Source organism: Astyanax mexicanus, chromosome 14, assembly GCF_023375975.1.
Source record: "Astyanax mexicanus isolate ESR-SI-001 chromosome 14, AstMex3_surface, whole genome shotgun sequence".
Lineage (NCBI taxonomy): Eukaryota > Metazoa > Chordata > Actinopteri > Characiformes > Acestrorhamphidae > Astyanax > Astyanax mexicanus.
In genome coordinates, this window is record NC_064421.1 from 45857019 (window position 1) to 45871253 (window position 14235).

At 37.8% G+C, this 14235-nt stretch overlaps 1 protein-coding gene across 1 annotated transcript; it reads right to left on the reverse strand.

Moving 5' to 3' along the window:
* Window positions 1–9265: 9265 nt before the first annotated feature.
* foxg1a (forkhead box G1a) lies at window positions 9266–11794 on the reverse strand. The gene has a single exon (XM_007257917.4). It carries the CDS (start codon window positions 11496–11498, stop codon window positions 10272–10274), a length of 1227 nt encoding a protein of 408 aa, XP_007257979.1. The 5' UTR covers window positions 11499–11794; the 3' UTR covers window positions 9266–10271.
* Window positions 11795–14235: the final 2441 nt, after the last annotated feature.

Here is a 14235-nt window from a genome sequence, read left to right on the forward strand (position 1 = left end):
ACCAGGAACTAAGCTCCTAACGACAGGTCTAGAGCTGTAGTTGGAACGACGCAGCTGAACCACGGTAGTTGCGAATATTCGCTGGAACTACGGTTCTGGGAAACACCTGAGTAGCTTAACTAAGGTTTGCACTATGCAAGTTACTAACGTGGTTACCTCCATAGTTTCAACCACGCTTTTGGGAAACACCTGCGTCGCAGCTGCATCGTCCAGACTATGTAAGTTGCTAACGTAGTTAGCAACTACGCTTTTGGGAAACGTACCCCTGGCCGGTGAGTTCACTCAACTTAATAACATTAGTTCTTCTGACTAAAACACAGAATTACTTTTTGGAGTGTTGGTGACTCACGCAGCTGAAAGTAATCCCCTTTAGTTTTTTGCTCATTGTTATTATTAACTGCTATGCGTCGGTTAAAAAGTGTTTAGCCCAATGTGCCCACGGTTTTAAAGTTGTAAAAAGTACTCCAGTCTTTTCTAACTTGCTGCCTATCACTCTACCTCTCTGCATTTTCAAATCTTCACACTTTCATTTTTTTTTTACCAATAACTTAAAAACGTAAGTTGAATAAACTTGGGTAAATTTGAATAACTCACAGGAAGTTAAGACAATATGTTATTTTAAGTTATTTTTATGTAAAACGAAGGAACTTGAGTTCAATATACTAAACTTGTCATGGCAATTGGAATTGAAAAGAACAAATAAGTTCACATAACTTAATGTGGCTGTAATGTTTTACAGTGTGTATCCTTGCAAGATTACATTCCTCATGCCCCTAATCCAGGCACATCCCGCCAGGCACAACCTGCTTCAGCACCAGTTGTATTTTGTTTGATTATTTTAAAATATACACTATAAAACAGTGAAGCGCATTATACTCAAACAAACTATTTGGTTTACTAAAAAATCAAAGGTGTTGACTTAGTTTATACTAATTATTTATACAACCGCAAGTAGGGCACTCGTTTCAGATCAGAATCAAATAAAAAAGATTAGTAAATTGTTCTTGGCTTAGAAAACTTTAAATTGCCTTAGATTTTACATTTTAAGGAGATACTTTGAACTTCACAAACTTCACATTTCCACTTACCAAAATAGCAGTATATCTCACTTAGTTTTTTTGAGCCAAACCAGTTTCAGTTTCAGCTTTAGATTAGCTTTGTAAGTGCCACAATAACTTATATATTTAACAACCAAATAATGTATGCTCTTTGTTTCACACTTTGTTCCCTATTTGCTCGGCTTCAAAGCATTAGGCCTTTCAGTGTCAGCCATTTTTTCCGCTCCACAACTTCAACCCACCCTGCCTTCCTATTTACCCCTAATACCTTTCTATAACCTGGGAAAACTCCCAGAGAACAGTTCTTCTTTTTGCAGTGGTGCCCTGGATGGAGGAGGGGTTAAGGGGACCAGGGTAACATGATGCAGCACTCAACTTAGGGTTAAGTGCTTTGCTCAGGTGCACAACGGTAGTTCTATATACCAGGACCCTCTCGTTGCCCATTCATTCTCTTTGGTGCCCCATTGGGAGATCGAGGCCTGCCGGCCTCTGGTTTGTGCCTGGTAGCCCATTTAGCTGCAAGCTAGCCACCCTACTTGGACACATTGACTCCCTCAGGATTCAGCGCCTTGCCTCTGAATCGACAATACTAAACTTTCCGCCAGTCCATGCTTCATTCCTTAAATCGAAGTTCACTTGTCAGTTTGAGCACCATCGCTGTTTGCACAACATTACTTTCGGTATTCGGCATTTGCAAACATATAGACAATTTAACATATTATCTAGTGAAGTTGGATTTTTGGTTGGGTTAGAGAAGCTGGGCGAGGTTGTTGAGAAATCAGGGGTTCAGGCACCTGTTTTTGTCAGTTGAAAACTGTCTCTCTCCAGAATCTGATGCACTAACTAACCTCTGTCTTCTATCTTTGGACTGAGAACGCTGCTGCCATTTACTCAGTGCTGTCCATTTCCAGTGAGCTACTTGGAATTGTGAGCTTAAGGATTGTCCTCCCATTGATGTAGTACATTTGCACGTCAGAAGCAATAATGGTGCCACAAAGCAATGTGACAAAAGAACCATTTTGGATCTCCAAAAAATCATATTTGTTAAAGCCTTCACATTTGAACTTAAAAATGTTCTAAGATAAACAAAAATGGTTCTAATGTGCTAAACATAAAATAACCATTTTGGTATCGTTGAAAGAGCCTTCCGATTAAGCTGTTTACCTCTGTCAAAAGTGAAAAAACGTGAAAAAAGTGAAAAATTATTTCCTAAATGGAACATATCAGCCATTACTGTAGTATAATGAAATACGTATAATGAGTAATTTAGATAATTATGGACAGCAGCAGTCCTGGGTCTATTGTCTTCATTAGTCCTGTATAATAATTAATCACCTTCAGTTATGAGCGCAGATTATTCGGTTTAATTGGCGAAATTTGAATGACTCCAGTCCAGTCCAGTTCTGCGAAATATTGTTAATTGTAAAAATATATATATATATATATATATATATATATATATATATATATATATATATATATATATATATATATTTTTTTTTTTTTTTTTTTACAATTAACAATATTTCGCAGAACTGGACTGGACTGGAGTCATTCAAATTTCGCCAATTAAACCGAATAATCTGCGCTTATACACCTAAGCTGCAAATGTTGTTCATAACAGTCTTCCACATTGCATCAACAAGTTGAAATGTTCTATAAGTATAAGTATAAAAAAAACATGTTCGTTTCCAAACTCGCCGTAAATATTACACCACGGTAACAGTTGCTTTTGACATTGCATTATTTACAGGGAAGTATGTGATTAGCTTCTTTGGCAAAAGGCACCTCGCTCCCATGCCGTGGCTGCTGTCTGTCTGTCAGCAACCCCATGTGGAGAACACGGCTGATAAAGCGCTGGATGGAGGAATCTCCGCCACCACTGGAGAAGGGAACAGCCCTACAAGATCTGAAACTAATCTTGATATGTTTAACAAGCGAGCTCAAGGAGTTAGACCTGCTAAATTATACAGGGGCTTTTAGCAGACCCGTGTTTATGAAAAGTCGACTGGTGGACCATAATGGGAGTAATTAGTTTTTATCTCAAGTTGGGTGTTATTGGACCCTGCCCTCGACCGAAGAAAAACTTTTTATTTACCCGGCCGGACTGAATTGTAAAGACAACGGGAGGGTGTTATTTTCGGAAGGGGTGGCGGCATGCCGCTCCAGAGATTGTGGACGTTCAGGTACAACGCCGTGTTTATGTAGCACTCCCCCCAAACGTGTATCAAAGCTCGGATCCGTGGAAATAAAAGAAATGTCAAACAAAACAAGCATTAGACGGCATAAAATAAAGTATGGACAAGGGAAACAGGTGAGGCTTTGTTTAGGTGCCTGAGGTAGATCAATATCTCAGCTTGCAGGCCAGGAATCTTGCCCGTTTTCCTCCAGCTCTCTGCAGATCAGCTTACGGCTTGTAGACAGACTGTCGCCTATACTGCACTGACAGACAACCTGCCTCACCCCAACAGTACGGAATCGGAAAAAAAATATCTCCATTCTTCTGCCGAGGGACTAAAAAACAAGTAAAAGTAACCCAACTTGTCAAAGACGGTGTTATTTGTATGGTTTGTTGATTTTTTTGTATTTGCGTTAGCTTGTATATTATGTGTAGGAGACAAGATAATGCGATGTAGGGCAAATTTCAAGAAGAGAACAGGTTGAATTTAACTGACGTGTGTATAAAAAACACCATATTTTTTTAAATCACACGGACTCAAAAAATGTACAATTTTAAGGGGTCATTTAAATGTCATATAGGAAGGTAGATTTTGCCTAAATGCATCAACCGCAACTATATTTATTTACTTTACTTCTTCAGCGATGACAACAACAACAACAACAACAACAATAATAATAATAATAATAATAATAATAATAATAATAATAGCAGCTCATTCATTATCAATAATCAATACCAATAATCAATTATTTGTATTATTTTTTGCAATAATAATATTAATAATAAAATATATCTTAATAAGAGTAATATCTCTGGAGGTCGTCTCAGAAGTAGAATTGGTTTTTTTATTTACAAGGGTCGTCAAATCTGTTTACTGCATAAATGCAGTGCTATATTGAGAATGACATAAAGAAGCTATATGTTATTGTAAGGTTACATCAGTGTTCATAAAACAGCCTTGATCAAGAAGAAAGACGCGAGAAAGGTTAGAGAGGCTGTAGAGAACACTGGTTGATTTACAGATATATTATTATTATTAGAAGCAGGGACAGGGCTCGCTGTAATAGTTTGCTGTTGTATGAGAGTGGCTAGAGGGAATTCATCCCAGTCGGCAGGCTTCTGTGTCGGCCTGTTGGTGATCCCGTTTCGGAGAGGCGAGCCGCACTGGGAGTGTGACATGTGATAGCAGCAGAGCCGTGATTCTGCACACTGCCTCACAGCTGAGCAGCTCCAAAGAGATGCCAGAGGCAGCAAAGCAAAGTAGAGACACTGCTGAGTGAAGATGAGCCTAGAGGCAAGCATACAGCTAATAATGCCGATCAAACCATTAAACAAGTAAACAAATAAATAAATAGTTAGATAGTAAGTTAGTTATTACGCCAGTTATATTACTCCAGTTTATAATGGTGTTTGGTTTGCGGTATTTTGGGTGTGTTAACGAAGTCGCGCATAACTACGTGTAAAATAAAAAAATAAAGTTCAGACGTGTTTTATTTTTTCACAACTGGAATAAACAGATTATTAAAGACCTTTAAAAGAGCAGACTGGACTGGGGGCAATGCGCGCTCACGTCTTTCTGAGTCGTCAATGCCAAACACTGTTTGGCGTTTAAATAAACACATTTACACCATGCAGCCCTACAGGAATGATTCATGGTGTGGATAAAGAAACTGGCCTTCAGAGCCGAGGGTGGTCTGCAGTTAACCCCCAGGCCTTAGGCTCCACGGGCTACAGATCATCAGAGCCTAGGAGCTCCGAGTCAGGGCTGGGTTGTGATTGGCATGTCTGAGAGTGATGGCGGATATTTTTATAATCGGAGACACAGAACGGCTGCTTTCCTACGCAAGATCAGAGAGAGAGAATGAAAGAGAGAAATAGAGAGAGCGAGAAAGAAAGAGGGAGAGAAATGAGCACGAAGAGGAAGTCGTGCGATATTTTGATCTATATATCATGAGGATTGTTTATGATAACAGATTTGAATAACATTTGAATATTTTTTTTAATAAAACTTTAATAAAAACAAATTATTCTGGTCCTGTTGATGCTGTTAATATATAAATTAAACAGATGTCAAACTAAACACATTATTTAAAATAAATGAACGAGGTTCCGTTATGTTGCCATTGTGTTTTTAAATGGACCACATATAATCAATCTACGTTCCATGCGCTTCGAAAAACACTTTGACTGTGTTGTGATGAACTGTTGGTCCATTAATTTTTTGTAATTCTTAAACAAACTGAAAATTCATTGTGGCTGTAATTATGATCTTATTTTTAATATAAAATGATTAAAGCATTTTTAAATATTCCTTCGCGGGAATTAATGTCTGAACATAGTATATGTTGGGAGTCATATTATTTTAGGAGCTTAACAAAAAAAGGTGTGCGTGACCGGTGGGTTCAGAAAGAAATGGTAAAAAAAAGAAACTGAATCCACTTTGCACTTAAACAATCCAACTTCGTTGGGCTACAAATTGTTAGTTTAACCTGTTTCGACAGGTTGGTGCTTAATACGCACATTAAAACGATTATTTACGTTCTGTCGCGTGTTTTTTTTTTTTAAACCGGTCACAAAGAACTAATTTAATACATTTCAGACACTGAATGTTAGTCTCCTTAACAAGCCCGGAACCAGTCCACAAATCGACACACTAATGAAACCAGCACCTCGATTTAAATATTGCAGGTACAGTGTGGACGTACATCTGCACACATCAAGAACACGCACATCGTAAATCTATTTTAAACAACAATACCACCCAAACAACAACAACAACAATAATAATAAAATATAATAATATTAATAGTCATTATTATTATTATTATTATTATTATTATTATTATTATTGTTGTTGTTGTTGTTGTTGTTGTTGTTGTTGTTATTATTATTATTATTATTATTATTATTATTATTATTATTATAAATTATGCTATTACTGTAGCTGTACACAATATCGGCAATGCAGATGCCACTATACACTTTTTTTTAAATGCTGAACATGGTCTATAAATGAAACCAAAAATAGTAAAATAAAGACATTTTTATATAATCTTTTAAAGTTATTATTATTGCATTTTTTTATTTAACCTTATTTCCTACTGTGTTCATGGTTGTAAAGTAAGTATGGCGACTGTGTGTGTGTGTGTGTGTGTGTGTACTATTGCTGCGCTGTGATAGAGAAGAAGACTCTTTGCAGTTCTGCGTTATTCTAGCGCCCTCACTCTGCCCGGCTCAGATTACACTGAGAGAGGAAACGGCCATTTACCATTTAGAAAGATTTGAATGGTTTACAAAACTCAGCTTGGATAAACGACTCTGATATATATCCTCAGTGAAACTGATCATTTTACACTATTTTTTTCTTTACTTGTCCTTTGAAAAAGAAAACGCTAGGTGACTGTAGCCGAAGCACATTGTTACATGTATTTCTGCCTTTTCTGTAATCTCATAACCTGAAATAGTGACCCTTAATGTGTAGGACGATTCAGAATGTCCATGAACACAGCAGGATTTGAGTTCACAGAACTGTTAATCCTAAATACAACTTCAGTTTCATTGATATACAAATGATGCGAGAAGAACTGCACGGATTTCTCATTACATTGCCACCCAGGTAAAGAAAGTAACAAGAACTAAATATTTGAACTTAATTAATAAACTAATGAATAAATAAAAATGGGGTTTATAACGTGTAGTTTCATGCTTTTTTGAGGTATAAATGACTTTAAATAAAAGAAGAATATATATATATATATATATATATATATATATATATATATATATATATATTATGTGTGTGTTACTTATGTGTGGGTGCGCGCTTGCATGCGTAAATTCAACACTTAAACACTTTTATTTTTTATTTATATTATTTCCAAAATTTTCAGAAAATAGATACAATTAAAATCCGTTATTTATGCAGCGGTTCCCGAAATTTTGCAGAATTTTGTAAAAAAAAAATCCAGTTTATTAATTAAATCAATAAGCAGAAGTAGACTCTTTGAATCAGAGCAATCAAAGTTACGTTGTACCTTATAGTTATGATCTACCTATAATTATAAAACAGATGTTTGTAAATGTCAGATACTTGGCAGGTCTCGATTAGTGTACAGTATGTAGGCTACAGTCAAAACAGCTTTTGATGATTAAAAAGTAAGTAACCTATCAAATGTCAATGAGTATATCTTATTTAATTCTCCACAATAAGCTACAGCCCAGTATTCACACCATTATTTATAAGTTTTTACAGTCTACATTGACTGGGGCCTGTGTGGTGAGGGAGTCTTGCCATCCTGCTTTCCCTCTGTCTCGAGGGAAGAAAGAAACCACGCCTTCGGTCTAACTCTACACCTAGTGAGCTCCTTAGAAAAAAAGGCAACAACATTATTATTATTATTATTATTATTATTATTATTATTATTATTATTATTATTAATAATAATAATAATAATAATAATAATAATAATAATAATAATAATAATGTACAGTAATAATATTAATATGGTAGAGTATATAGAACCGTAAAGGCTTTCCCTGTGCTCGGCATTAATACAAAAAAAAAAATTCTGAGTGATCGAGACCTAATCTGTGGTTCAGGTACATTGATTGCGCGTGGTTGCAGACGGCTAATTAAAACGCAGGAAAGAGTGACCTGCCATAAGTGCTCCAGCATCAGCACTCTATAAACAATATATTCATAGGCACTGCGAAGCTCCAAGTCAATATTAGCTTGCTGACACTCTTTTTGTAACAAAAAAATATTAAACAGACCTTCCAACAGACCTATTTGTAGCCTGCTAATTAAAAGCGAGATTAAAATTCAAGTACATAAATTCTTTGTCAAGCTGCTGGCAAATATACCATTTACAAACGCCACCCCATCGCATGTCTGTATTTAAAATCATTCAAAAATATTTTAATATAAAATATATATATATATATATATATATATATATATATATATATATATATATATATATATATATATATATATATATATATATATATAATAAAATTATAAGCTTGCAATTTAGCTTTAAATGTGTAAATAATTCTAAATAGTTTGTTCAATAATAATAATAATAATAATAATAATAATAATAATAATAATAATAATAATAATAATAATAACAATAATAATAACAATAATAACAATAATAATAATAATAATAATAATAATAATAATAATAATAATAATAATAATAATAATAATAATGGCATTATAAATTATAAATAAGTAAGTGACCTGGCTAAGACCCTCTAAAGCCGAGGCTTTTGAATTTTAGAGTTTGTGTTTGTGAGCGTAATTCCTTTACAATAATTTTTAATTGATTTTTTTGCCATTCAGAAAATATTGTCTCTAAAATTTAACCCCTACTCCCTCGCTCTTTGTTCTTCTGAGTGGTCACTCCGTTTAACATTTGAGTGATAACATCTTGCAAGCAGATATTGGGTTCCACCGGCCTTTTGTGAAAAGCAGCGAGGTTATTGCATTACAGCCGACCACATTTAACACGATGCCTCTTTAAGAAATGAACAAATTACTGGACTTAAAGTGCTGAAAGCTCGGTTCTTGCTCCGTTTCATTGCAACTAACTACTACATTGTCTACTGGAAACCAAGACACTGTAGTGAGTGTTACCACTGGGCCTGCACATAAGGCTGGGAAAACGGGAAAGAAATACGAAGAAAATAGACGCAATTTAGACAATTAATAGACCACAGAATCTGGGAGAGTTTGTCAAAAAAGTGTTGTCCCTGTGGTCATCTGATCAATAAGCAGTTTATGACAATGAAACTATGTTTATGATAACATTAAGATTTCTCTCCCTTGATGGTGCAGAAAATGGCACACTGCGTATTTTTGGCGGCCAGATCGCAAGATTTTGGTAGACCTCCACCAAATTAGGGCCCGCAAACTGTCGCTTAAATGTCAAAAACACAGCATCAACAAAAACTGAACTTGTTTTAAAGTGCAGCTAAAAATTTCTGATGATTTGCAAAAAAGACAAAATGTTCCTGATCAATGAACATAAACCTATTATTTTTATTTTGTTCGGTTAACAGTTTAAGCGACAAACACGGGCATAAGACCACAAAATCACAACCATGGAATTTAAAGACGACATAAACATTCACTCAATATTTTTATGAGGCATTTACTCAACACGGTTACACTTCGCAAAGTTAACCTATAATTACAACAGGAATTGACATTTCATTAATTACAAAAAAAGAAAGAAATGGGACCTGGTGGTGACCACACACAGGAGCCTAATTTTGCAAAACACAAGCTAAAAGCATTCAGTCTGTTCCCTTCAAAACCGTCTGATTTTCTGATGGTGAATACTGAAACAAATGTATTTGATACCCATTCTTTGGTCTATAAAGAAATTGTACTTTTTAAAATGCATAAAAGAACGCATTGTGAGTGCATTAACTCCATTAATAATATCTATGAAACTGACAAAATAACAAGGAGCCATGGATCGGAACGGGTATTCTGCACTTATAGAGCACATTTATTTAAAAAAAGAAAGAAACAAAATAGTTTTGTGTTAATTTGAAAAATCACACTCCACCAGTGCGCTCATGATACGTGATAATACTGCAAACATGAGGACTGGTGGTGTCCATGGGATGGTTTAGATTTTTTTTTACATTTAAAATTAGACAAATCTGCAACCACTATTTAAATACACATTCTAATGTAAAATTTGTACTGCCGTTGAAAAAAAGCGCTACTCTTTACCCTCTTTTTTTAAATCTTGTCACATTGCACGTTGCTGACAGTGTAAATCATAAAAAAACAGTTCCTCGACACTTGACGTTCGTGTACAGAAATAAAGGAGGAGAATTGAAGAATTTAATACAAAATACCTGGAGTTCGGCTGCTTGCATGTTCCTTTCTCTCCCAGTATTTTTTTTTTCCTTTTTCATATATATATATATATATATATATATATATATATTACAGTGTGAATGGGTGCAGAATGTTCACTTACAGTCTGCTTCCTGTGGATGTTTAGTTAGTGTATAAGTGGGTTTGACGTTGACCCTTGGTTTTGATGTGTGAAGTAGTCAGAGAGTCCCGAGGACAGTCCCGATGAGAAACTGGGGAGAGAAGGCCGTAAAGAGTCACAGGGTAGAGATGAGCCCGCTTGGGGCGATGAGGACGAGGCGGCCCGAGAGCTCATGGCCCCACTGGACTGCGAGCTCATGGACGGGTGCGGGACGTGTGGAAAGAAGTAGCCGGTCTGTCCAGCCAGCAGGTTCACGGAGCACGGATTGAGTGAGTACGTCCCAGAGCAGGGCACGGAAAGCCCGCAAGGTACAGAGGCGGCCAAGGCGGCCGCCGTGAGGTGATGCGTGGCGTACGGCAACTCCCCGTTTACGAGTCTGTCCACACTCAGGCCGTTGGAAGCCGGGAACGAGTGGTTGTTGCTCAGGCTGTTCTGGGTCAGCATGGTGCTGTAGGACATGGGGTGACTGGGGTACGGGGACGACGTGCCGTTGTAGCTGAGCGCGCTGCTCGCCCTTGGGTGGTGCAGGGAGAGGAAGGGAGACATGGGCCAGTAGAGAGAGCCGGCTCGGTCCATGAACGTCAGGCCGGTGGACGTGAGGCGCGCACCCCGCTTGAACGCCAGCTTGGCCCGGGACGTGGTTGACCTTCGGCGAAGCTTTCCTGTCGTCCCGCCGATGAACACGTCGTCGCTGGACGGGTCGAGCATCCAGTAGTTGCCCTTGCCCGGGTCGTCGTAATGCCGAGGAACTTTAACGAAACATTTGTTGAGGCTCAGATTGTGGCGAATGGAGTTCTGCCAGCCCTGCTTGTTCTCTCGGTAGTACGGAAAGTTCTTCATGATGAACTCGTAGATGCCGTTGAGCGTGAGCCGCTTCTCCGGACTCTGCCGGATGGCCATCATGATGAGCGCGTTGTAGCTGAACGGCGGTTTCTCGTACTTGCCGTTCTTCTTCTCGCTGTCTTTGCCGCCCCCTTCGCCCTCCTTCGAGTCCTTCTTTTCTTCCTGCTTCTCCTTCTCGTCCGCGCACGTCGAGTCTGTGCTCTCACTTTTAGCACAGGCGCTCTCCGACTTGGAGTCCTGCGCTCCGGACAGGGGCACCTTCTCCTCCTCCTCGGGTCCAGCAGCCCTGTGGTGGTTATCGCTCAGGACGGCTTCGGGAACCAGACTGTTTATACTGAACGACGATTTGGGAATCATCTTCACTTCTTTCCGGTCTCCCATATCCAACATCACACGCAAAAAAGGTAGAACAGCAACAACCAGCTGCACAGTTGGACCTCAAAATCTCCTAAACGCCGGCAACTCCTTTCGACAGGGGGAAAGGGGGGAAATCAGCCCAGAAACACCGCGCGCGCACACACACATACACACACACACTCACACAAACACGGCCCAACAAACTATTTCATGTTCCTTGAAAAACGCGTCGATAAGAGACAGCTAGCTACAATTAATTACGGAGCCACAGACACTAAAGCTAGAAAAAAAATGAGTTCAACCTTTACGGGCTGCAGCCAACCACGACCGCAATAAGTATTAAAGCGTCCTCCCTTTTCACAGCCAATCAGAGGGCGGCTCTTAGCAGCCGAACTACAGCGCGCAAGCGCGCTCGCAGGAGTAAAGCACAGGAGCGCGCGCGCGCGCGCCCGCGGAGCCACGAGCTCCCACCAAGAAAATAAAGACCTGAAAACCAACGTTTCTTTCTCTTTTTTGATCATTTTTAGCCCAATGTTTCAACAAACCCGCATCCGCCCTCACTTGTTTTCATACCGCGCCAGAGAGGAGGTGGGGTATAGGGAAAGGAAAGGGGGTTTGGGAGGTAAAAGGTCTTAAACGCTAAACCAAATCTAAATGAGATACTACTTCCTGCCACGGACGTTATTTTCTAATGTAGAGTGAGCATAGAGTGTTTTTATTTCGATTTTTAATTCTCCGTAATTTCCATTTATTTATCGTCCCGGGAACTATTTTTATTATTTATTATTTTATTATTTAGTAAACGCCTTCTGACATCCGTCAACGCGTACGTGTGTGTGTGTGTGTGTGTGTGTTGGGGTAGCATTTAGCTTTAGCCTGTGCAAGTTTCTGTTTGACAACGGTGGGTTTCCATTACAGTAGTGGAACAATAGTAGTGTTTGGTGAATAAAAAATGTTGTAATATTTATATTATTAATAATCCAGCTTGGGTAATAACACTGGAATCCCACCGACGACATTTAACACAAATCGTTTAAATGGTCTTCAATAACGCCAAAGACGAATAAATAGGCCGAACAATCTTGCATTTGCGTTATAATTATTTAAAGTGTGTGCAACGCGGGCTTTAGCTGTGTAAAATGTTTGTTAAAGGACGCGCGTGCACAACTCCAGAAGGCCACGTTCAGCACAATTGTTGCAACTATAAAAACCCAGTGACTACCTGAGTTCATTTAATCCTTCAGGTGGGTCTGAGCTTATGTTGACGACCACCTTCATCAGAAGGCTTCTTTTTTCTCGGGGTGTGATTACACTCAAGTGAAGTGTGTAGAAGTGAAATGGCAGTAAAGGCGTCTGCTGCAGGCTGCAATATCATACTGTAATTTCAGATTACAGGTGCCATTTACGGTGCATGATTAAGTGAGAAATAACGTTCACTTAATTTTAAGACAAACAAACAAACAAATTTAAATAAATAAATAATATTGGCTTCATCCAAAACTGCACTTAATACACACCTAATGCATGTGTTTACGCTTGAAGTCCAAATTAAAGGTTCCCGTGTGTGTTTGTCTGTGTGTGTGTGCGCGCGCGCGTGTGTGTGTTTGAGGCGTTACAGGGGGTAAGAACAACAGACGCACGTGCAAAGGACACAAAATCAAACTCACATATTCATGCGCGCCAGCAAATTGTCCACACAGACGAAGCGCGCGCACAAACAAACAAACCACAGCGCAGTCACCGATCTGAGCTATATATAAATAAATAAATATATATATATATATATATATATATATATATATATATATATATATATATATATATAGATAGATAGATAGATAGATAGATAGATAGATAGATAGATATAGACATTGCACATACATATAATTTGTGAACCCTTAACGTAGGTTTTCATTGCTAATGTAACACGTTAAATACAAAACGAGAAACATGCGTACGTAATAAAACGACACACACAAGCAACTGCAGATGCCGATATATATATATATATAATTTTGATAATTTACATAATTATAATTAAAATATAATTGTTACAATATAATATTTTTTCTAAACGTAATCTATGCCAATACTAACAACTCCACGCGCGTGTACACACGCACACATATCATATATACTATATATAGTGTTATTATTTGTGTTATGTAGAGCAATTCAGAGATTTAATCCAGGAACGTGTGTAACATCATCCAAATATATCAGCGCAAACTCAAAATAGACTCATATCATCTTTCTCTGAACTCTGAGAACTTTCTCCAGTGCATAAATACGAGACATTCGTGACTCTTGTGTCCGTCCACACGTTGCTAAAGAGATATTCTAATTTAGTATAAATAGAAAAATCATTATCTGCCTGCAAAACAGACGCACAATAAAATCATTTTTCATCTTTTGAAAAATGATTTCTTCGGTCTTCTAGTGTTTGAGTCTATGTTAGGCACGTCCAAGTAATTGACCGCAGTGTGAAATCGCAGAAATTTAATTCAATTTTTGCTACCTGACTTTTGCTTGCTTGCTTATCAAACACACTGCAAACAATCCAACAATCAATCTGTTAATTTATGGAAACGAGTTCATATTCATATTCAGATTCATAAAAAAAAAATGTTAGAGTCTTGAATCATACTGCCTCAAACACAAGTACGGTAATTTAATCTACTAGTTTTCAAATAAACTTTAGTTACTGGTCAGCAGTATCTATCTCTATTCTCTAAAATTGTTTTGGCTGGATTTAAAAAAACACTGTCTT

Coding starts and splice junctions, on each gene's coding strand:
- foxg1a (XM_007257917.4), bottom strand. CDS start 11,498: ATGTTGGATATGGGAGACCGGAAAGAAGTGAAGATGATTCCCAAATCG.